Source organism: Delphinapterus leucas, chromosome 3, assembly GCF_059928025.1.
Source record: "Delphinapterus leucas isolate spDelLeu-1000000601 "Yukka" chromosome 3, BTC_Dleu_Yukka2, whole genome shotgun sequence".
NCBI classification, from domain to species: Eukaryota; Metazoa; Chordata; class Mammalia; order Artiodactyla; family Monodontidae; genus Delphinapterus; species Delphinapterus leucas.
Genome location: NC_143131.1, coordinates 96,143,911 through 96,167,846, shown reverse-complemented (window position 1 = coordinate 96,167,846; position 23,936 = coordinate 96,143,911). Strand labels below are relative to the sequence as shown.

The window sequence follows — 23,936 nt, the reverse complement described above, 5'->3', positions numbered from 1 at the left end:
GAGTCAAGAGTTAGAAAATAGAACCCAAGCTTTCTACTTTGAAATTCAGTCTTCTTTCCACTCACAGACACACACAAAAAAACTACTTCTTTTTCTGGCCTAGCGTTACCAAAAGTGGGTTCAGCTGCTTGCTGCTCAAAAGCCAATAATCGAGAGGCAAGATTTGTTGGAAAGGAAAGCCTGCTTTATTTCAGAGGCCGGCAACCTCCGAAGGTCAACTCTCTACTGACAATCAATCAGTGGGCAAGACCTTTTAAAGGGGAGTTTCAGGTGTGTATAGGTGGAGGGAGAGGGGCTACATGCAGAAACAGCACAGTCACCTCTGACAGTTGTCCTGCAATTAGTCATGCAGTGGTCTGACCAGTGTCACCTCGATTGTTTTAAGTACAGTTAGTCTTCAGTTCCAGGGTCAGTTTGTTCCCATTTCTTTGAGGCCAGTTCTCGGAATTGTGGTAGCTTATGTCATGGCTACAGTCTGGTCATCATGTAGTTAATTCCTTCCACCTGGTGGGGATTTCATTCTCTACAAGACAGCTGCTCAAAGGATATGGCTCAGAATATTATCTATAGCCCTTGAGAAGGAACTAAATGTCCTTGACATTGTTTAATGACTATTGCTGTTTTGTCTTGTTTGACGGTTTTCTTTTGCTTCTGCAGTTTTTCACTTCTTGATTAAATTTATTCTTTGACTAAAGTTTTTCTACATACAAAAGGCAGGCTGAGGACATGGCACTGTTGGGGCGGCTAGGGCATGGGGTTTTCTGTCCTGGGAAGGCCCCATAGGGTCCTGCTCTGTTTCACTTGGTCTCAGGAAGGTGCAATCTCCCCCAAATCTCATCTCCTGGGGGCTCCTTTCCCCCTGCAGAGGCTTTGGGCACCTGAGGCCATTAAAGGTCCTTCATCACCCCCCTCATCAAACACCTCCACCTCCCCACCCGGCCTTCCCACCACCCTCTGACTTCCCTGCCTGGCTCCTACATACATGCTTACTGTATGATGCTTCCTGTATGACAAACACTCTTCTAGGGTTTTTTTCAAATAGTGAAGCCTTGTAGTAACCCTCTGGGTTAGGTACTATTACTTTTCTCATTTTTCAGATTCAAAGACTGAAGTAGAGAGGTTAAGCAGCTGGTCTAAGGTCACACAGCCAGTAACCAGCAGAGTAGGGATTAGAACTACTGCAGTCTGGTGGTCACAGAATTCGCGCTCCTAGCAAAGCTGCTTCCCCCCAAACTTATTATTTCCAAGAAAATTCTCTGCAAATTGCAAAGCGCTCTACCACCGGCGATTAGCCCTCTAGAGCAATATCGGCTCTTCATCACTCCCTCTGAGCCTCCCTAGCGTTTAGCTCTGGCAGAAACACTCACGGGCCGGCAGCTCCTACCACAGGCCACACCCCTTCTCCTCGCCCCGCCCCGCCACGTTCACCATGCTGGCCACGCCTCTCGGCCCAGGCGCTGTCGGAGGCCTAGCTGACGCCTTGCTAGCTTCCACGTACACACTCCAACGTCTCTCCCCGCGGCCGGGGGAGAGCACATCCGGGTCGCTGGAGCAGGTGCCTCAGGCCCCGCCTCTTTCCCCAGTCTCTTGTCCCAGCTTCCGGCTATCTCAAGTCTTTTCCGCTTGTTTTCTGCCGTCTTTATCTGCGCTCCCCAGCTCGTTCTGGCGTCTAGGCCCTGGTCCCTCAGCACCCCTACCCTGTAACCAGCGACTCGCTGCGCATCTCGAATCTCTCGGGGCTCGGAGCAACTCTGCGGTGCGTCTTCGCGGTGCCGTTTGGGGTGAGGCCTGCCGCGCGCCGTGAGTCCGTGGAGACGTGAGCCCGCGTCTCCCCGCAGCTCGGTTGAGGCCACCGCCGCCGCTTCGGGATGCCCCGGCTGGGGTCCGCGCAGCGCTGGGCTGCCGCCGCGGGCCGTTGGGGCTGTAGGCTGCTCGCGCTGCTGCTGTTGCTGGTGCCGGGGCCCTGCGGCGCCTCTGAGATCACGTTCGAGCTGCCCGACAATGCCAAGCAGTGTTTCTACGAGGACATCACGCAGGGCACCAAGTGCACTCTCGAGTTCCAGGTACTACGGGCTCAGGCGGTCGCGGGCCCCAGCTGGCGGTTCCAGGGTCGAGGCTGTTTTCTCATTCTTTGGCTGATTCAGGAATCACATCTAGGTAGCTGATGCAGGCCATTTGGCTTTCCTGTCCGAAACCTTGCGCATTAGACATTTAAGACCAGATGTTAAGGTATATAAATTCCAGAAATGCTTCCTGTGGCTGTGATTTTTCCGTCTTTTCTCTAATGTCCGTCATTTTGAACTTTCTTCTTTAAGAGTTTCCTTTTAAAAGAAAAATGTATTCCTGTTCCAGAGTGCCCAACGTCAGTCCGCCGCTGTCTAATCCGCACCTCCACTTTAATCAGATTTCAAGTGCTGCCGGTATCTAACTCCGTTGCTTTTCAGTTTTTCCATTGATACTAGGATTATTGGTTAATGTGGTTCCTGTCGTTGGAAGAGCTCTATTCCAGACCAGATGACCATCTGCCAAAGGATTTGTAGAAGGAATTGCTGTGATAAATGAGAGGCCCCTTTTCATTTGAGGGATTATATAAAAAAGTGCCTATCTAACAGAACGTAGTTTCTTAAATTGGTTAGAACAGTTTACTGTTTCTTTTTTTGTTGGTAGACTTAACGTGTTTGAAAAGCTGTTGAGTACTAGGTGCTGGTGATAGAGAAGTGAACAAAATAGATAGGGTCGCTGCCATCATTCTTGATTCCCTACCCATCCTACGGTTCTTTTCTTAATTAGTACCTGTTCATTCATCAGAATTGTGCTTTAAGAGCAGAGAATAGGTGATATACGGTCTGGTCATTGGAATCTGGGAAGGCTTCCTTTAGGAAGTGATTTGATGCTGAACTGTAAAAGAGTTGTAAATGCTTTGGGGAGGGGGAAGAGGGAATGGCCTTTGCAAGGTCACTGTGGTAACAGTGACTGGGAATTTGAAGAACACAGAGAGGTCCACTATAGCGGGGAATAAGGAGCCAGAAGAAGGGAGGTCAGCAGGGGCCAGACCATGTAGTGCCCAGCTGGCCAGGTAAAGGATTTTAGTTTTTCCTAAGAGTATGAGAAGCTATCATAGGGTTGTAAGCAGTGCAGTGACAAGTTCTAAGTATTCTTGGTCGCTATACGGATGTTAACTTGTGCAGGTAGAGAAGGTATTATGGAGTGTTGCCAAGTAGATGTAGAAGACCGATTAGCAGGCTATTGTAGTGGTCCAGGCTGAGACTATGGTAGCACTGGGGAAGGAGAAAAGTGAAAGAAAAGGATACTTTTTAGGTAAAAGCAACAGAACTTGGTGATGATTTGGCTACAGTGAGGGAGGGAGGGAGGCCAAGGATGACTTTTAGGCTTGCTTAACTTCATGGGTTAGGACCAGGAGACAGAAAAGATGATAGCAAGAATTGTAATATAAAGTGTCAGTGAAAAGTTTATTTGTTTGAATTTAACAAACATTTCTTGACTTCTACGTGCAGATGCTGTGCTTGCTGGTGAGAGTGCTACTATACTACTCGTGCGGGCTAAAAAATTAGCGTTTATTATGTGGCAGACAGTATAGCAAGCATTTCAGGTGTATTACTTAATTCTCAGGACAACTCGATATGAGATGGGTTTATTAGAGAGTTTTTATTATTTTTTTACTGATGAAGAAACTGAGGCTTCGGTAAGTTGAGACCCAGCGTTACAAAATGTAACAGGTAGCAGAATCAGTATGCAGTTCCAGGTTCTTTTTTTTTTTTTTTTAACATCTTTATAGGAGTATAATTGCTTTACAATGGTGTGTTAGTTTATGCTTTATAACAAAGTGAATCAGCTATACGTATACATATATCCCCATATCTCTTCCCTCTTGCGTCTTCCTCCCTCCCACCCAGGTTAAGCTCTTAAGCACTTAATTTTACTACCTCCCAAAGACAAATAAGGCTGAACTTGACCTCAGGGACCTTACATAGACACATAGTCATGTAATGTTAAATGCAATAATGAAAGTACCCACTAGATATAGTGCTGGCTGACGACGGAGGATCATCAGGGGGAATTTAGCTGAGGGTCTGATGTATGAGCTGAGTCTAGAGGGATAAATAGAAGTTACTCTACAGGGTGGCAAAGGGGGGAGGGACTTCCTCAGCAGATATGTTATGTTTGTGAGACTTAATTCCAGCAAGCCTGAAAATTAACCTGAGTCAGCACTGAAAATACTGAATCACAGTGTTGCTTTGTAACTGTGGGTCTGAGGGCTTTAGGGGGGAGGTTTGTGCCAGTTTGTCAGCATTGTTCATTGATGACAGTGAGATTGATGATTTGTACCTGGTCTCAGTGAGACCCCCCCAGAGAGTCTGCTACCGAGAATAGTTATACGGCAAAAATATGCTTATGTGAAAAAGCAAAATATAAAAAAAACCAGTTAAGACTCTACTTTGGGCTCACTGATTCCAAGGTGTTCCTTGCACATTTGAGTGGTTCCTGATCTGAGAGGGTATATTTCTGGCCACATCCCTCACAGAGGGAGAACAAAGGAGCCCATACCTGATCTCTTCTGTCCTCTTGCTGTGAGACAGCTTTTGGCTGTGATGTTTTATATTGTATTCTCTCTCTCTCATAAACTGTAGATTTATAAGCATAGTCATTTGGGGTCCTGTGATTCTTCTTCAGCAAACAAACCCCGTGTAATTTGTCACTATTAGTGCAGATGTAGAGCAGAGACTTGTTCAGAGAATTTCTGGCATTCTAGTATTTTTGGAACATAGAGCGAGAAAGGGTGTAAAAGGTGCTGAGACTTCCTTGAGGAAGTACGGGGGTGTGGTATGCTGTTGTTAACAGGTTTGGATTTTTCTGTAGGCCACGGGAATTATCAAAAGGTTTTGAGACATGTGGGGAGGGAGGTGTTACTGTCATCTAGTGGTTAGAGACTGGAGATGCTGCTAAGTATGCTACAGTGCGCAGGGCAACACAGCCCCCTGAAAGAAAGACTTACCCAGCCCCAGATAATCTAATAACTGAGGTTAAGAAACCCTGGATTAGAGGGAGGAGATATTGGATTATGGGAAGACCTTTTAGGAAGTTGAGCCAATAGTCCCATCTGGATTGTGGATTGAGAATGGAAGAGATGGGGTGAATTTGAGAGAGGCAATATCGAGAGGTTTCTGTGACTAACTGGACAGGTAGACACATAATTTGAGATGATCCCCAGTTTCTTTCTTACGTGACCAGATAGGTTTTAAGGGCGATTTTTATCTGAAGTAAGATTATTTGTTTTAAAGTTTGATAGAAGAAAAGTGGCATGATGATCAGTTCTGGTTCTGTATTTTTGTTTGTATGTATGTTTTGATTATTCAAAGTACTATGGTTAAGTATGAATAATTGGGTATATAAAATGAAGTCATTATTTCAACTAGAAGAAAGGTTGTCAACTTTTGGTGGGGAGGGGTAAATGCCCAATTGATAAGACACTGTTTTTATGTCAAACGTTATATCTGTATGTTAATATTTGTGTATTCTACGGTTTCCTCAGTGCCTACTTATATTTCATTTAATTATCAAAATGATCTTTTAACATAGTTCAGTTATTTATCGTATCTCTTTAGTGACAAAAGGTCATATAAATAATCAATCTTCTCTGAAGTCCAAAGTTTGATCTCTGTGCTCCACAAATGTAGAATGTCAATATTATGCTAACCCAGAGGGTTCAAGCTTGAAAATATATCTCATGGTGGTTGGAAACCCCCAAACCCAATGTCTCTTCCTCATTACCTCAGGTGGATACAGGCACCCTATGTTTCTTCTGTCTCCTCTCCCTCTTTTTCCCAGTCAGTGTTTTCTCATATAAGGAGTTTTTTCTCCTCTTTAATCCTTTTCCTTCTTCCTCTCTTATGCTTGCCAAGTAACCTCAGGAAAAATGTCTCCCTCTTCTCATTTGTATAACTCAGATGGCTCAAATTGTAACTGATTAAGCATAAGCCTTTGAAAACAGCTCCAAAATCCTCTTCAGAAGCTTTTCACCTACCCCTGGCTTTCCTTTTATATGCTTTGCCTTAAACACAGACTGTGCAGAGGAACAAAACATTTATTTGCCTTCGTGTTGTTCTGTTTTGGTTTTGCTTTAATCACAGGGGTTAAAACAATGTAGTTTAATCATTTATGTTTCTCTTGGAAACAAGTTTGTAAATAATGGTATACTCTTGGAACAGGCCACAAGTCTATTCTGCTCAAAATGTAATTCAAAACAAAGTATGTATCAAATTCCATATAACTGACCTATAAAAGAACTTAAGAAACACAGTCTGTTTGTAATTTGGCAGTAAAATGAGCTTAAGTTCTCTAAAAGAAGTATGCATGGGGTGTTAGGCTAAGGACTGACCTACTTAAGTGCTGCACTGTACTATCTGAGAGTGCTTGGATGATGCTGATAGGAAACTAGATGAAAAAATTTGAGGAAGGAAAATATTACATGGTAGTAAGCTTAAGGGTCAAGAGTATGAATTTGGCATTCAACCTCTTACTAGGTGAAAAATCTTGGGTAGCTTACTTATTTTAACTCAATTTGTCAAATTGAGGGAAAAATACTGTCTTGTAGGGTTGTTGGGAGAATTAAGTGATGTAAGAGGCCTCTAGTAACTAGAACAGTTGTCTGGATTGTTGGTTAGTTCCCTCTCTCGTCATGAGGAAATTTGTTCAGTTTCTGTAAAGCTTTAGTTGAACTGAGATCTGCCTCCCAAGTTCCATCCACTGGTAGAAATCAAGAAATGGGGCTTCCTTGGTGGTGCAGTGGTTGAGAGTCCGCCTGCCGATGCAGGGGACACGGGTTCGTGCCCCGGTCTGGGAAGATCCCACATGCCGTGGAGAGGCTAGGCCTGTGAGCCATGGCCACTGAGCCTGTGCGTCCGGAGCCTGTGCTCCGCAACAGGAGAGCCCACAACAGTGAGAGGCCCGTGTACCGCAAAGAAAAAAAAAAAAAAGAAATGTAAAATTGCCTGTGATGGTAAAAAAACCTTATAGCCATTTCAACAGGAAACCTGGTTGATTTCTCAAACTTGTTAGTTGCAGTGATCTCTTCATTTTTTGTTTGTTTTTTTCTCTTTTGTAGGTGATTACTGGTGGTCACTATGATGTAGATTGTCGATTAGAAGATCCTGATGGTAATGTGTTATACAAAGAGATGAAGAAACAGTATGATAGTTTTACCTTCACAGCCTCCAAAAATGGGACATACAAATTTTGCTTCAGCAATGAATTTTCTACTTTCACACATAAAACCGTGTATTTTGATTTTCAAGTTGGAGAAGACCCACCTTTGTTTCCTAGTGAGAACCGAGTCAGTGCTCTTACCCAGGTAATAAAAAGTCAGTAACACAACATTGATATGTTTAAAGGGAAAAAAAGCATAATTTAATATCCATTAACTCATTGATGGAATACAGAATTTTGTGACTTTAACACAACCTTTAAGAAGTATCTTAACTCTTACAGTAGATTAGGCATTTCACAGAGAACTTCAGACTTTTTTAGTGAAGAAGAGTGTTAAAGGATTTTATGAAAAGAAAATAGACATTAAAATAGGGGGATCACTTAGGTAGAAACATCAATGGCAAAGGAAGCTTAAAAGTCTAAACAGTACTCTAGCATTATGAAGCATTTTCTATAATTCATGGAGGAATGTTGCTACCATAACTTAGCAGGTTGGTATAACTGGAAGCAAAAATGATGCTTTAATTAATATATATATATACTTTTATACCAGTATTTAGTGTTACTCAAACTGCTGTTACAGTAACTTTTGCTGTAACTGAAGGTAAACTAGTAAAGATTAATAGTAAGTCATCTAACAAAAATAGTTAAGGTAACTAAATTGGATTTTATTTTGAAGAATAGCTTAATGAGGGAAAGATAGCAAAAGAAATTTATAGAGTCAGTGAACAAATACTGCTCAGGTGATGAGAAGGGCTGTTTTATTTCTAGTTCAGATACATTTTGAGCTTAGAGTATGTCTAAAAGGTAGTTTGGTATTCAAAGGAATTATTTATCACCTTTTTGTTAAAACCTTAAATTGGATTTCATTGTTTCCAGGCTGTCTCTTGGTCAAAATCATGTAGTGATAGAGGCAGTTTTTAAGAATGTGTAAGAGCCTTAATTCATAAACCTATAGTAAGCATTAATAAGATGTGTTCAAATGTTCTTATTTTTAGAAATGTTCTCTTTATTTTAGCATTATGTGTGAACAGCACTTTGTAAAAAGATTTTTCTTTGGGGCCATTGTTTATAACTTAACCTTCATAAGTTTTAATTTGTAAAATAAGATAGTTTGCTTTAAAAACCTAAGCAGGGACTTCCCTGGTGGTCCAGTGGGTAAGACTCCATGCTCCCAATGCAGAGGGCCCGGGTTCAATCCCTGGTCAGGGAACTAGATCCCGTATGCATGCCACAACTAAGAGTTTGCATGACGCAACTGAGGAGCCCTCATGCCGCAACTTAGAAGTCCGCATGCCGCAACTAAAAAAGATCCCACGTGTCACAACGAGCATCACACGTGCCACAACTGAGACCTGGTGTAGCCAAGATAGATAGGTAGATAAAAACCTACACAGATAAACCACTTTTAGGACCGCTTAACCTCCTTTATTTGTATCACATTTTATTCTATTCTTTTTTTTAATTGTTGTGTTAATTTCTGCTGTACAACAGAGTGAATCAGCTGTATGTGTGTGTATATATATATATATATATATATATATATATTCCTCCTCTTGGACCTCCCTCCCATACCCCTCATCCCATCTAGGTCATCACAGAACACCAAGCTGAGCTCCCTTTGCTATACCACAGGTTCCCACTAGCTATCTGTTTTACACGTGGTAGTGTATTTATGTCGAACCTAATCTCCCAGTTCATCCCTCCTAACCCCCCCAGCCGTGTCCACATGTCTGTTCTCTACGTCTGCATCTCTATTCCTGCCCTAGAAATAGGTTCATCTGTACGATTTTTCTAGATTCCACATATATGCGTGGAATATATCGATTAATATACGATATTTATTTTTCTCTTTCTGACTGACTTCATTCTGTATGACAGACTCCAGGGCCGTCCACATCTACAGATGGTCCAATTTCGTTCCTTTTTATGGCCGAGTAATATTCCATTATATATATGTACCACATCTTCTTTATCCATTCATCTTGTCAGTGGACATTTAGGTTGTTTCCGTGACCTGGCTGTTGTAAATAGTGCTGCAGTGAACATTGGAGTACATGTGTGTCTTTTTGAGTTATGGTTTTCCCAGGGTATATGCCCAGTAGTGGGATTGCTGGGTCATATGGTAGTTCTATTTTTAGCTTTATAAGGAACCTCCATACTGTTCTGCATAGTGGCTGTATCAGTTTACATTCCCACCAGCAGTGTAAGAGGGTTCCCTTTTTTCCACACCCTCTCCAACATTTATTGTCTGTAGATTTTTTGATGATGCCCATTCTGACCAGTGTGAGGTGACACCTCATTGTAGTTTTGATTTGCATTTCTCTAATGATTAGTGATGTTGAGCATCCTTTCATGTGTTTGTTGGCCATCTGTATATCTTCTTTGGAGAAATGTCTGTTTAGTTCTTCTGCCCATTTTTGGATTGGGTTGTTTGTTTTTTGATATTGAGCTGCATGAGCTGCTTGTATATTTTGGAGATTAATCCTTTGTCAGTTGCTTCATTTGCAAATATTTTCTCCCATTCTGAGGGTTGTCTTTTGGTCTTGTTTATGGTTTCCTTTGCTGTGCAAAAGCTTAAGTTTCATTAGGTCCCATTTGTTTATTTTTGGTTTTATTTCCATTACTCTAGGAGGTGGGTCAGAAAGGATCTTGCTGTGATTTATGACATAGAGTGTTCTGCCTGTGTTTTCCTCTAAAAGTTTTATAGTGTCTGGCCTTACGTTTAGCTCTTTAATCCATTTTGAGTTTATTTTTGTGTTTGGTGTTAGGAAGTGTTCTAATTTCATTCTTTTACATGTAGCTGTCCAGTTTTCCCAGCACCACTTATTGAACAGGCTGTCTTTTCTCCATTGTATATCCTTGCCTCCTTTATCAAAGATAAGGTAACCATATGTGCATGGGTTTATCTCTGGGCTTTCCATCCTGTTCCACTGATCGATATTTCTGTTTTTGTGCCAGTACCATACTGTCTTGATTACTGTAGCTTTATAGTATAGTTTGAAAACAGGGAGCCTGATTCCTCCAGCTCCATTTTCCTTTCTCAAGATTGCTTTGGCTGTCCGGGGTCTTTCGTGTTTCCATGCAAATTGTGAAATTTTTTGTTCTAGTTCTATGAAAAATGCCATTGGTAGTTTGATAGGGATTGCATTGAATCTGTAGATTGCTTTAGGTAATATAGTCATTTTCACAGTATTGATTCTTCCAATCCAAGAACATGGTATATCTCTCCACCTGTTTGTATCGCCTTTAATTTCTTTCATCAGTGTCTTATAGTTTTGTGCATACAGGTCTTTTGTCTCCTTAGGTAGGTTTATTCCTAGGTATTTTATTCTTTTTGTTGCAGTGGTAAATGGGAGTGTTTCCTTAATTTCTCTTTCAGATTTTTCGTCATTAGTGTATAAGAATGCAAGAGATTTCTTTGCATTAATTTTGTATGTTGCTACTTTACCAAATTCATTGATTAGCTTTAGTAGTTTTCTGGTATCATCTTTAGGATTCTCTGTGTATAGTATCATGTCATCTGCAAACAGTGACAGTTTCACTTCTTTTCTGATTTCGATTCCTTTTATTTCTTTTTCTTCTCTGATTGCTGTGGCTAAAACTTCCAAAACTATATTGAATAATAGTGGTGAGATTGGGCAACCTTGTCTTGTTCCTGATCTTAGAGGAAATGGTTTCAGTTTTTAACATGGAGAACGATGTTGACTGTGAGTTTATCATATATGGCCTTTATTACGTTGAGGTAGGTTCCCTCACTTTCTGGAGAGTTTGTATCATAAATGGGTGTTGAATTTTGTCGAAAACTTTTTGTGCATCTATTGAGGTTATCATACGGTTTTTATTCTTCAGTTTGTTAATATGGTGTATCACATTGATTGATTTGTGTATACTGAAGAATCCTTGTGTTTCTGGGATAAACCCCACTTGATCATGGTGTATGATCCTTTTAATGTGCTGTTGGATTCTGTTTGCTAGTATTTTGTTGAGGATTTTTGCATCTATGTTCGTCAGTGATATTGGTCTATAGTTTTCTTTCTTTGTGACATCTTTGTCTGGTTTTGGTGTCAGGGTGATGGTGGCCTCGTAGAATGAGTTTGGGAGTGTTCCCCCCTCTGCTGTATTTTGGAAGAGTTTGGGAAGGATAGCTGTTAGCTTTTCTCTAAATGTTTGATAGAATTCACCTGTGAAGCTATCTGGTCCTGGGCTTTTGTTTGTTGGAAGATTTTTATTCACGGTTTAAATTTCAGTGCTTGTGATTGGTCTGTTCATATTTTCTCTTTCTTCCTGGTTCAGTCTTGGGAGGTTGTATTTTTCTAAGAATTTGTCCATTTCTTTCAGGTTGTCCATTTTATTGGCATATAGTTGCTTGTAGTAGTCTCTCATGATCCTTTGTGTTTCTGTAGAGTCAGTTGTTACTTCTCCTTTTTTCATTTCTCATTCTGTTGATTTGAGCCTTCTCCCTTTTTTTCTTGATGAGTCTGGCTAATGGTTTATCAATTTTGTTTATCTTCTCAAAGAACCAGCTTTTAGTTTTATTGATCTTTGCTATCGTTTCCTTCATTTCTTTTTCATTTGTTTCTGATCTGATTTTTATGATTTCTTTCCTTCTGCTAACTTTGGGGTTTTTTTGTTCTTCTTTCTCTAATTGCTTTAGGTGCAAGGTTAGGTTGTTTATTCGAGATGTTTCCTGTTTCTTAAGGTAGGATTGTATTGCTATAAACTTCCCTCTTAGAACTGCTTTTGCTGCATCCCATAGGTTTTGGGTCGTCGTGTCTCCATTGTCATTTGTTTCTAGGTATTTTTTTATTTCCTCCTTAATTTCTTCAGTGATCACTTCGTTATTAAGTAGTGTATTGTTTAGCCTCCATGTGTTTGTATTTTTTACAGATTACTTTCCTGTAATTGATATCTAGTCTCATAGCGTTGTGGTTGGAAAAGATACTTGATACGATTTCAATTTTCTTAAATTTACCAAGGCCTGATTTGTGACCTAAGATATGATCTATCCTGGAGAATGTTCCATGAGCACTTAGAAGAAAGTATATTCTGTCGTTTTTGGATGGAATGTCCTATAAATGTCAATTATGTCTGTCTGGTCTAATGTTTCATTTAAAGCTGTGTTTCCTTGTTTATTTTCATTTTGGATGATCTGTCCATTGGTGAAAGTGGGGTGTAAAGTCCCCTACTATTATTGTAGTAGTGCCAGTAATTTGTAGTTACTGTCGATTTGTAGTTACTGACAATTTCCCCTTTTATGGCTGTTAGCATTTGCCTTATGTATTGAGGTGTTCCTATGTTGGGTGCATAAATGTTTACAGTTGTTATATCTTCTTGGATTGATCCCATGATTGTTATGTAGTCTCCTTCTTTGTCTCTTGTAATAGTCTTTATTTTAAAGTCTATTTTGTCTGATATGAGAATTGCTAGTTCAACTTTCTTTTGATTTCCATTTGCATGGAATATCTTTTTCCATCCCCTCAGTTTCAGTCTGTATGTGTCCCTAGGTCTGAAGTGGGTCTCTTGTAGACAGCATATATACGGGTTTTGTTTTTGCGTCCATTCAGCCAGTCTGTGTCTTTTGGTTGGGGCATTTAATCCATTTACATATAAGGTAATCATCGAGATGTATGTTCCTATTGTCATTTTCTTGATTGTTTTGGGTTTGTTTTTGTAGGTCTTTTCCTTCTCTTGTGTTTCCTGCCTAGAGAACTTCCTTTAGCATTTGTTGTAAAGCTGGTTTGGTGGTGCTGAATTCTCTTAACTTTTGCTTGTCTGTAAAGGTTTTAATTTCTCTTGTCAAATCTGAATGAGATCCTTGCTGGGTAGAGTAATCTTGGTTTTAGGTTTTTCCCTTTCATCACTTTAAATATGTCCTGCCACTCCCTTCTGGCTTGCAGAGTTTGTGCTGAAAGATCAGCCGTTAATCTTATGGGGATTCCCTTGTATGTTATTTGTTGCTTTTCCCTTTCTGCTTTTAATAATTTTTCTTTGTATTTAATTTTCGTTAGTTGGATTAATATATGTTTTGGCGTGTTTCTCCTTGGATTTATCCTGTATGGGACTCTCTGTGCTTCCTGGACTTGTTTGACTATTTCCTTTCCAATGTTAGGGAAGTTTTCAACTGTAATCCCTTCAAATATCTTCTCAGACTCTTTCTTCTTCTCTTCTTCTTCTGGGACCCCTATAATTCGAACGTTGGTGCGTTTAATGTTGTCCCAGAGGCCTCTGAGACTGTCCTCAATTATTTTCATTCTTTTTTCTTTATTCTGCTCTGTGGCAGTTACTTCCACTGTTTTATCTTCCAGGTCACTTATCCGTCCTGCCTCAGTTATTTTGCTATTGATTCCTTCTAGAATATTTTTGATTTCATTTAATGTGTTTTTCATCATTGTTTGCTTGCTCTTTAGTTCTTCTAGGTCCTCATTAAACGTTTCTTGTGTTTTCTTCATTCTGTTGCCAAGATTTTGGATCATCTTTACTATCATTACCCTGAATTCTTTTTCAGGTAGACTGCCTATTTCCTCCTCATTTGTTTGGTCTGGTGGGTTTTTACCTTGCTCCTTCATGTGCTATGTATTTTTCTGTCTTCTCATTTTGTTTAACTTACTGTGTTTGGTGTCTCCTTTTCACAGGCTGCAGGTCCGTAGTTCCCATTATTTTTGGTGTCTGCCCACAGTGGGTGAGATTGGTTCAGTGGCTTGTGTAGACTTCCTGGTGGAGGGGAGTGGTGCGTGTGCTCTGGTGGGTGGGGCTGGATCTTTTGGTGGCAGGGCTGTGTCCAGTGGTATGTTTTGGTACGTGTCTGTGAACTTAGTATGACTTTAGGCAGCTTCTCTGCTAATGGGTGGCATTGTGTTCCTGTCTTGATAGTTGTTTGGCATGGGGTGTCCAGCATTGGAGCCTGCTGCCCGTTGGGTGGAGCTGGGTCCTAGTGTTGAGACGGACATCTCTGGGAGAGCTCTCGCCAATTGGCATTACGTGTGGCTAGGAGGTCTCTGGTGGTCCAGTGTCCTGGACTCGGCTCTCCCAACTCGGAGGCTCAGGCCCAACAGCCGGCCAGAGCACCAAGACCCTGGCAGCCACACAGCTCGGAAGAAAAGGAAGAGAGAAAAACCTAGCAGGTAGAACCTCAAACCAAATGGTAAAAGCAAACCTAAATAGACAAATTCACACAAAGAAGCATACACATACACCCTCACAAAAAGAGAAAAAAAGGAATAAAAGTAAAATTAAATTTAAAAAATTAATAAAAATAAATAAAAGGAAGAGAGCAGCCAAACCAATAAACAGATCCAGCAGTAATAACAAGCACTAAAACTAAGATAAAGATAAAGCCAAAACAAATCAGACACAGAAAGCAAACCCCAAGTCTACAGTTGCTCCCAAAGTCCACCACCTCAATTTTGAGAACATTCATTGTCTGTTCAGGTATTCCACAGATGCAGCATACATCAAGTTGATTGTGGCGATTTAATCCGCTGCTCCTGAGGCTGCACGGAGAAGTTTCCCTTTCTCCTCTTTGTTCACACAGCTCCTGGGGCTCAGCTTTAGTTTTGGCCCCGCCTCTGTGTGTGGGTTGCCCTCTGGTGCCTGTTCCCACCCAGACAGGACGGGGTTAAAGCAGCAGGTGATTAGGACTGTCTTGCTCACTCAGGCTGGGGAGAGGAAGGGGTATGGTAGTCGTAATTGGTTTGCAGGGCAAACCTGCAGCGGCAGAGGCCAGTGTAACATTGCAGCTGCCTGAGGCAGGCTGTGTGTTCTCCCAGGGAAGTTGTCCCTGGATCACAGGACCCTGGCAGTGGCAGGCTGCACAGCCTCCCAAGAGGGGAGGTGTGGATAGTGACCTGTGCTCGCACACAGGCTTCTTGGTGGCTGCAGCAGCACCCATAGCGTCTCATGCCTATCTCTGGGGTCCAAGCTGATAGCCACGGTTCACACCCGTCTCTGAAGCTCGTTTAGGCAGCACTCTGAATCCCCTCTCCTCGCATACCTCAAAACAATGGTCTCTTGCCCCTCTGGCAGGTCCAGACCTTTTCCCGGACTCCCTCCCGGCTAGCTGTGGTGCACTAGCCCCCTTCAGCCTGTGTTCATGCAGCCAACCCCAGTCCTCTCCATGGGATCCGACCTCCAAAGCCTGAACCTTAGCTCCCAGCCACCACCCGCCCCGGTGGGTGAGCAGACAAGCCTCTCGGGCTAGTGAGTGCTGGTCGGCACCGATCTTTTGTGCGGGAATCTCTGCGCTTTGCCCTTTGCACCCCTGTTGCTGCGCTCTCCTCCATGGCTCCGAAGCTTCCCCCCGCACTGTCCCGACCAGTGAAGGGGCTTCCTAGTGTGTGGAAACTTATCCTCCTTCACAGCTGCCTCCCAGAGGTGCAGGTCCCATCCCTATTCTTTTGTCTCTGTTTTTTCTTTTGCCCTACCCAGGTACGTGGGGAGTTTCTTGTCTTTTGGGAAGTCTGAGGTCTTCTGCAGGCATTCAGTAGGTGTTCTGTAGGAGTTGTTCCACATGTAGATGTATTTTTGATGTATTTGTGGGGAGGAAGGTGATCTCTGTGTCTTATTCCTCTGCCATCTTGTAGGTCTCCTCATTCCAAGATCTTTTGTTCCTTACCTCACCAGGATACTGGGCACCGTTGTCAACATACTTAACATCTAATTCCACTGTTAAAGCAGCAAAGAAAACACTGTTTCTTCTGGGGAGTCTGTAGCACAGGACAGAAGAGCTGCTGCAGGCCCAGTGTGGGTGGCAGTGAGGGACGCCAGTCTTCCTCTCTCATACTTTTTAAACGAACTTTTAATGAAATATTTTTATAACTATTCCTTTCATACTTACTTTGGTAGAACTTTATTAAGTGTTTAAATTATTTTCTAATGTCTATTATTAAAATTACAACAAACAAAAATTGAAATAAAAAACTAATACATGGTTTGTGATGTAAAATAAGTATAATAAAGCATATATTTCATCACCAGGATTAAGTTTTCAGCAGCAGAAAAACATTAAACTGGTATACAACAAAAAAATCACTCTTAACCTATCTCAGAGCAGATCGTGTAATTTAGAAAAAGCTATGGTGTCATCAGATGAAGGCCTACAAACTCATTACACAGTGAAAATGAAACTTATGTCCTGTTGGGAACATATATATTAGTTTTGTTGACTGGCATGAGGAAGACTTACTGAGCAAAGTGGTAAACGTGAAAAAAAAATTCCTACTCTGACCTATCACTTTTCAGTTTCAACTGCTTTTAAGATAGTTGAAATAACTGACTAACAATCTACTTTTATGCCATATTTCGTTTGTTTTTGTATATATTTGGACTTTGATTCATATAATTATAATTGGTCAAATTTACTGACCTGCCATTCCCTTCCTCCTAATTCTTCCTCTTTAAGAAACCTGGCCTTGAAACTCGGTAGCTACCAACCTTAACTGCTTAGTATTTCTCCTACTGTTAGCTTCATGTTCCATCTGCCACCTTAACAGATGCCACAGTTGGGACGTTCCAGTTTGGGGCAATAGCTCCTTCATGGGATCCCTAGCCTTACCAGTCATCCTAGTGAGAATGCGTAGAAGCGTTGCTTTGCCAGGACCATTGACACGAATGAGTGAATGAATGAGTGCCAGTTTAGTAGAATGTTAGTCAGATGAGGAATTGCGATCAAATTAAAAGAAAAGATGAATATGCTAGATGGATTGTACAGAAAGTATTAAAACATACTAACTGAAAATCTTTCTCTTTAGATGGAATCTGCCTGTGTTTCAATTCACGAAGCTCTGAAATCTGTCATTGACTATCAGACTCATTTCCGTTTGAGAGAGGCCCAAGGCCGAAGCCGAGCTGAGGATCTAAATACAAGAGTGGCCTATTGGTCAGTAGGAGAAGCCCTCATTCTTCTGGTGGTTAGCATAGGGCAGGTATTTCTTCTGAAAAGCTTTTTCTCAGATAAAAGAACCACGACAACTCGTGTTGGATCGTAACTACGTTTTGAGAATTGATCCACCATTGCCGCTGTAATATTGCTGTCCTCTAATTAATTTTAGGTACCGAAGAACTTAATATTGGCAACATTTTTAGAATCTTACTCATACACTTGTTGTGGAGGGATGTACGATGCATTCCCCAAGCTGTGGAAAGGACACCTTTTTTTATTTGTAAAGGTAGAAAAACTTTGGGACTTATTTTGGGCTATTCATAAATATTCAGCACAATGATCTACTCTTTTCTTGGTTGTTTCTATCTGCTCTTCGCACACTAAAGTATTTTGATTTGGTATTTTGGTATTTTGGTTCCTTTTAGCCATTTAAAAATACTTTTCTTGTAAGTAGTGGAGATTTTTAAAACCTTCAATTTAATGTCTACATGTGTTGTGGAGGAAGAAAATTACCTTTCAGTTGTTTATAGGAAATAAAGTTTTGTTTTTAAGAAAACCAGATGTGATTAGCTATAGCCCAAGCCCTATTCTGCACTGTTTAATTTTATGAGGAAAAAAATCTACCATAGAAATGTTAGTTAGTTAATATTGATATAATTTTAAATTGATACATCATGGTTTAATTTATTTCTCAGTAGCTTGGAAAATATCGTTTTTATTGTTTGGGTTTATTCTATGATCTATAACCAGATATCTTATTTTTTTTCATAAAGACATTTTTACCACACAGAAAATAGTATGTTTCAATAACATAATAGAGTTTACACAGGCCTTAAAAGTCAGACTATTGTAACAGGTAGAATAATTACAGAATAATTTATGACACTACAATGGGGGGCAAATGAAATGAGAAGACTTTTAGTGAGTTATCTGCACATATTACATTTTCAGTGCTTTTACAAAGAAAAAAGGTGATCTGTTTCATTTTAAACATTTGGATTGGCTAGTTCTTGCTCTTATGTGGCTTTAATGTCTGAGTCACTCCCAGCTTAAATTGAGAGTTGCAATATAGTATTATAAAAGTGCCATACATTTTATCCTAAGGGGTGTGATGCACTGAGAAATTAGTTACTTTGGTTTTTTTCTTTCTTTCTTTCTTTTTTGGTTTTTTTGTCTTGCACATGTAATTTGTACAATCTCTGGTTAACAGCCCTAAGATTTTAAAAATTTAGAATGCCGTGTATGTGTTTCTTATTTGATAATCTTCATTGATTGTACTGCATTTAACGAATATTAGTGCATTTTCTGTAGACTATAGGGTTTAGACTGTGTTTGTGTTTTATAACTTGCATACATTGAGCTGATTGAAATAAGATTCCAAGTATTCTAGAATGGAATACAAGATGATGCAAAATTGGGTTTAAAGCTTTTATGCTGTTAAAAAAAAAAAAATTGCAACTGCTTTTTGTCATGCTTCTATCCCCCACCTAAAAGTGATGAGTGCTGAACGTGACTGTCATATTGTTAGGACTTTGATATGTGGTACCACAGAATACTGATTGGATAGCAATTCTAGTCACTTACCACTACTGACTAGAAGTTAACTCTTAATTCTAAGCTGTCTTAAGATGCATATACACTGCTGCATGTAAGAGCAAAATGAATTCAGGTTGTCCTGCTTGCTAATTTCAAGTGCTACAGTGTAGCAAGGGATGAACATATTTTCAGACTTTTAATTCTAAAATTTTTGAAGACCAAATAGCTACTCCTTCAACAATATATACCAGTGGATTAAGAACTGAAGTTGAAGATTCTGCAGATTTATCTATTGGGGTTCTTGTATTGGAGTTGTCCTGTAGCTTTTTAAGTGTCCCTCTAGATTTGCAAATTTTAAACACTAATGTTAAAGTGATAAACATGGGAGTATGTTAAATGTCCTTTTCTGGTTGCCTGTCTGCTCTGTTGTATTCAGGTAGTTACACCATAATTCAGCAGAGCTGGGTATCATAAGTGTGCCGAGTTTGGCATAGATAATGCAGTTATTTAATCTGTGCCTATCAAAACTTCATGATATTTAAAGATTATTACCACAGATAACTTGCGGTGAAACTATTGAGATATATTAAAATTTTTTAAATCACCACTGTTACCTGTTGTAGAAAATAGTACTGACTTAGTCTAGTCTGTTTGTAACTGGTTAAAGTTTGATGGCTTGCCTATACTCAACTAGGTATGTATATTAAAATTAGAAAATACATATCTACCTAGACATGAATATTAAGTAAGAACTTTTTTCTTCCTTCCCCTATATAATTTGTAGCTCATCTTTTTTCTTTAATCCTTTCATAACTTGTTGCAACAGTTTGAATTCTCCAAATATTTACGTTTGGACATATGGCTCAGAATACATATTTAAACATCATTAGCTGTATATATTTTTAAAGTAGAATAAATAATGGAAAGGGACTTGATATATAAGTTTATACTAAAATTCCAACTGTGTGAAGATACATTTTAAGATATTACTTTGCTAATAATCTAAATATTCATTTTTTATTAAAGAAACAAATGGTTTGGGGTTCACAGCTTTCATCCTGGCTTGATGATAATCAACTTTGAAAACACAGTGGACTGAAAAGCAATTTTATTCTTTGAAAGATTTCATTTAAATCTCTGTACTATCCATTTTTGCTTCAGTTTGTAAATGTGTAACATTTATGGTTAAATAGGACAAAGCAGACCCTATGACTATTGTTTTCAAGAATTAAACAAATTGATATATAAATTATTCAAAGGGGGTTTTCATTTACTTTTGAAAAGAAAAATTTCTCTAAATTAAAAATGTTGGTTCTGCAGGATTGCACCAATCAATTCTTGTAGAATAAAAAAATATTTCAACAAACTGACTTCACTTATTTCTGTCAAGATTTAAATCTTTTTGAAGCTCCTTATCAGCTTGCAGCTTGGAGTATAGTTTTGTAGCAAGAGAGTGATAATTTACTTGATATTTCATTGGAACATCTCAGGGACTGACCAAGAAAGAAAGTTAAAGAAGAGAAATACAGCCTGTAAACACCTCACTTTTAACCTTACTTTTCCTTTTCTTACTGAAAGTTTTGGTGAAAGGAAGTTAAGCCTTCAATTCCCTAAAAAGCTCTTAGTTTTTAGGTAAATTAACCTTTGGTTGTATAATGCCAAGTTTTCTGAACTTTGTTCCCCATTATAATGTTATGGGGGACGTTCTGATTCCTAGGCACAAGTACAAAAGTAGCAGAGAAATAATAATATATTGGGCTGGCCAAAAAGTTCGTTCAGTTTTAAGTAAAAAGACATTTTTCATTTTCACCAGGAACTAAATTGAGCAACGTATTCATTCACCAAACGAAATTTTTGGCCAACCCAATGGGTTAACACTTATTGAATGCTTTCCTTGTGCCAGCTGCTGTGATAAGTCTTTTGCTTGTATTGACACGTTTCATCTTTGCAATAATCCTGTGAAGTAAGGATATTATTCCCATTTTGCAGATGAGGAAAGGGAGGCCTAGAAAGGTTAAGAAACCTGCCTATATCACAGTAATTAACAAAATCTGGAATATGGACCATGGCAGTCTGGCTCCAAACCCCCCTTTCTGAACCACTATGCAGTAATTACCTACAAACACCACTTAAGGATAGATCTCCAAAGGTTTAGCAGCCTTGATTTCAGTATACCTCAGTAGCAGTTCAGGGGCTTCCCTGGTGGCGCAGTGGTTAAGAATCCGCCTCCCACATGCTGCAGAGCAACTAAGCCCGTGAGCCACAACTACTGAGCTCAGGCGCCTAGGGCCTGTGCTCCGCAACAAGACACCGCAATGAGAAGCCCGCACACTGCAATGAAGACCTAACACAGCCAAAAATAAATAAAATTTTTTAATTAAAAAAATAGCGGTTCGGTGCTTTGGCTTTGGAGTCATAGTCAAGTTCAGATCATGGTCGGTGACCTCACACAAATGATTTTGTTAACTCGGCATTTCTGTTTCTTCATTTATTACTAAGGTAATATCTACTATAATGAGAATATAATGAGATGTTCATAAAACACTTAGGGTCAGTGCCTATCATATACAAGCCCTTAATAAATAATAGCTATATTTTTGTCATTGGTCCAATTTAATCACTTGATCTTTCTTTAGTTCTTAAAGTTCTTACTGTAGCCTCAACTCATATGGGCTCTTAAATAGTATGTAACAAATATGAAAGTCTATCATGTACATAATAGACTGCTAGAAGTTTCAAAAATGAGTAAGAGAATCTGACCTCCAGGAACATAATTGTTGGGGGAGACAGGATAGCTATGTAAGAAACTAATGTTAAGCAAGTCATGAAGCAGAATGGACTTGAAGGTTCTAAGACCTTTATAGGATGCTAGAGGAGGGAGAAAATATATAGATCAAAAGACTTGTTCCCTAAGGGATTTCACTTTGTCCTCTCCAGGTGTGGGGAGTGGTGCATAGTTGTCTAGCTAGGCCAGCAATTGAGTGAATTAATCCCTAATTCAGGGGTGTGGACTCCTCAGTACAGATCAAAAAACATGTTCTTTAACTTTGTTACTAGTAAAGGTGATGTTTGATCTGAATAACTTCATCTCAGTTGTTTCCAAATTCTGGAGGAAAATATAGGGATGTTATCCCTAAACCACCAAATGTGCTATTTTTCAGTCTGCGTTTCTCCATTTTATCCATAAGATAGCATCATTAGGATGATTATATTCCTTGCTGAAATCAACATATATTAGGCCTGGCATAATCTGTTTTTAGTGCTGGTAATTACTAGTGACTGCTACTACCTTACAAAGAGAAGACAACGCAAGAATTTGAGAAATAATCGAAGAGTAAAATCCGCCAATAATCCACCATCTGCTTTGATGTATTTCAGTTTTTCCATAGATAAATGTATATATTTTTAAAGAATTGGTATTGTTTATAACAAATTTGTAAACTTTTAAAAATTGTGAAATTTGTGATAATACAGAAGAGGGTATTAAACATGTACAATTTAAAGAGATATAAAATTATAAAGCACATACTCATAATAACCAATGCTCAGGTTAAGAAATGCAATATTGTCAGCACCATAAAAGGCTCTATGTATCCTTTCCTGATCACATCTCTCAATTTCTTCCCTAGAGATAACCAATGTTCTGCTTGTAAAGAAAATAATTTTTCTTTTTCTTTTTACCAGTTATGTATACTAGTTCTTCTCAAACTACTTTAAAAAATATTTCCGGGCTTCCCTGGTGGCGCAGTGGTTGAGAGTCCGCCTGCCGATGCAGGGGACACGGGTTCGTGCCCCGGTCCGGGAAGATCCCACATGCCGCGGAGCGGCTGGGCCCGTGAGCCATGGCCGCTGAGCCTGCGCGTCCGGAGCCTGTGCTCCGCAACAGGAGAGGCCACAACAGTGAGAGGCCCGCGTACCGCAAAAAAAAAAAAAAAATTTCCAAGTAATCACAAACTCATAATTTTGTAAATACAAAATCTTGTGCTTGAATGTTTTGGTAATATCAAATTATCAACCTTTCCAAATGCTTACTTTCTATGCATGCTTACTCTCACTTTATGTGCTTCTCTCTTCATCAGCCACTGACAGTTCAGTATGGTTGTTGGACCATACTTTGAATAGTACTGATGATTATGTTCCTGAAAAACGTCTAAGAAAATCAGGCAAAAGTAAACCTGAATAAATAAAGTTTAATGGAATATTCTATTTAATGAATTAGTTATTACACATATTCTTTTGTGACTTTGTTTTGCTGTCATCCATGTTGATGCATATGGCTATAGTTTTCATTACTGCATAGTAGTCCATCATATAAATATATCAAAGTTATGTGTCTTTTCTACTATGGTGGCATTTGGATTGTTCCAGGTTTCTTGCTGTTATAAACAAAGCCACTATGAACATTTTTGTATATTATGTCTTGTTGCACATATGTATCATCCCTTGAGAGTACATCTAGGAGTGGAATTATTTGCTGATAGAGTACGTATATCTTCATCTTTACTAGGTGACACCTGACTTTTCTAAAGCAATTGTATCAATCAGTGCTTTCACCAGTAACAATGGAAAGTTCCAAATTCGTGTTGTCAGACTTTAAAACTTCAGAAAATCTCCCGAGTTTGTAATGTCGTAAAAGCAACACTTAAGAATTTGAGAAATAATGGTTCACAGAATAAAATCCACCCATAATTCCATTATGCATTTTGATGTGTTTCAGTTATTTTTGTAGATATATGTGTATATTTTTAAAGAAAATGCTATTATACCTCATTGCTGCTTACTTTGCTTTTCTATGAGGTTAATTTTTTTTTTCTCACAGGTTTATCTACCACTTGGATTTCCTCTTTTGTGAAGTCCTTGTTCACATTTTTTGCCCATTTAAAAAATAATTGGATGCTTTGGTTAAAAGGATTCCTTTATATATTCAGGAGATTAATCCTTTGGTTATAACTATTTCAAATATCTTCTCACAGTTTGTGTTTATCTTTCTGCTCCTAGTGAAATATCAGTCTTTTCCCATATTGTTGGTGTTTTATATATTGTTAAAGAAATACTTCTCTATCCTGAGGTCATGAATATCTTCTCCTGTACTATGTTCTAAATACGTATGATTTTGTCTTCTACTTGAATTGAGTTTTGTACATGGGATAAGGTAGGTGTCCAGGTTCCCCCCCGCCCCCCCTTAAAAACTCATCTTTCTCTGTTGATTTGCCATGCCAAGTCTTTCACCTATTAAATGCCCATATTTACCTGAGTCTGTTTCTGGGCTCTCTGTTTTATTCCATTGATCAGTTTG

General features: G+C 39.4%; 1 protein-coding gene across 1 annotated transcript; it reads left to right on the top strand.

Moving 5' to 3' along the window:
* The first annotated feature begins 1,455 nt into the window (after window positions 1–1,455).
* Window positions 1,456–20,006, top strand: TMED7 (transmembrane p24 trafficking protein 7). Its single transcript, XM_022590886.2, has 3 exons — window positions 1,456–2,063; window positions 7,124–7,369; window positions 16,974–20,006. The coding sequence occupies exons 1-3, from the start codon at window positions 1,869–1,871 to the stop codon at window positions 17,208–17,210; spliced, it is 678 nt and encodes a 225-aa protein (XP_022446594.1). The 5' UTR covers window positions 1,456–1,868; the 3' UTR covers window positions 17,211–20,006.
* Window positions 20,007–23,936: the final 3,930 nt, after the last annotated feature.

What these genes read in the sequence shown, in the direction of transcription:
- TMED7 (XM_022590886.2), top strand. Translation starts at nt 1,869, where the DNA reads ATGCCCCGGCTGGGGTCCGCGCAGCGCTGGGCTGCCGCCGCGGGCCGT. An exon ending in AGTGCACTCTCGAGTTCCAG is followed by an intron (nt 2,064 to 7,123) that starts GTACTACGGGCT and finishes TCTCTTTTGTAG; the next exon opens with GTGATTACTGGTGGTCACTA. An exon ending in GAGTCAGTGCTCTTACCCAG is followed by an intron (nt 7,370 to 16,973) that starts GTAATAAAAAGT and finishes CTTTCTCTTTAG; the next exon opens with ATGGAATCTGCCTGTGTTTC.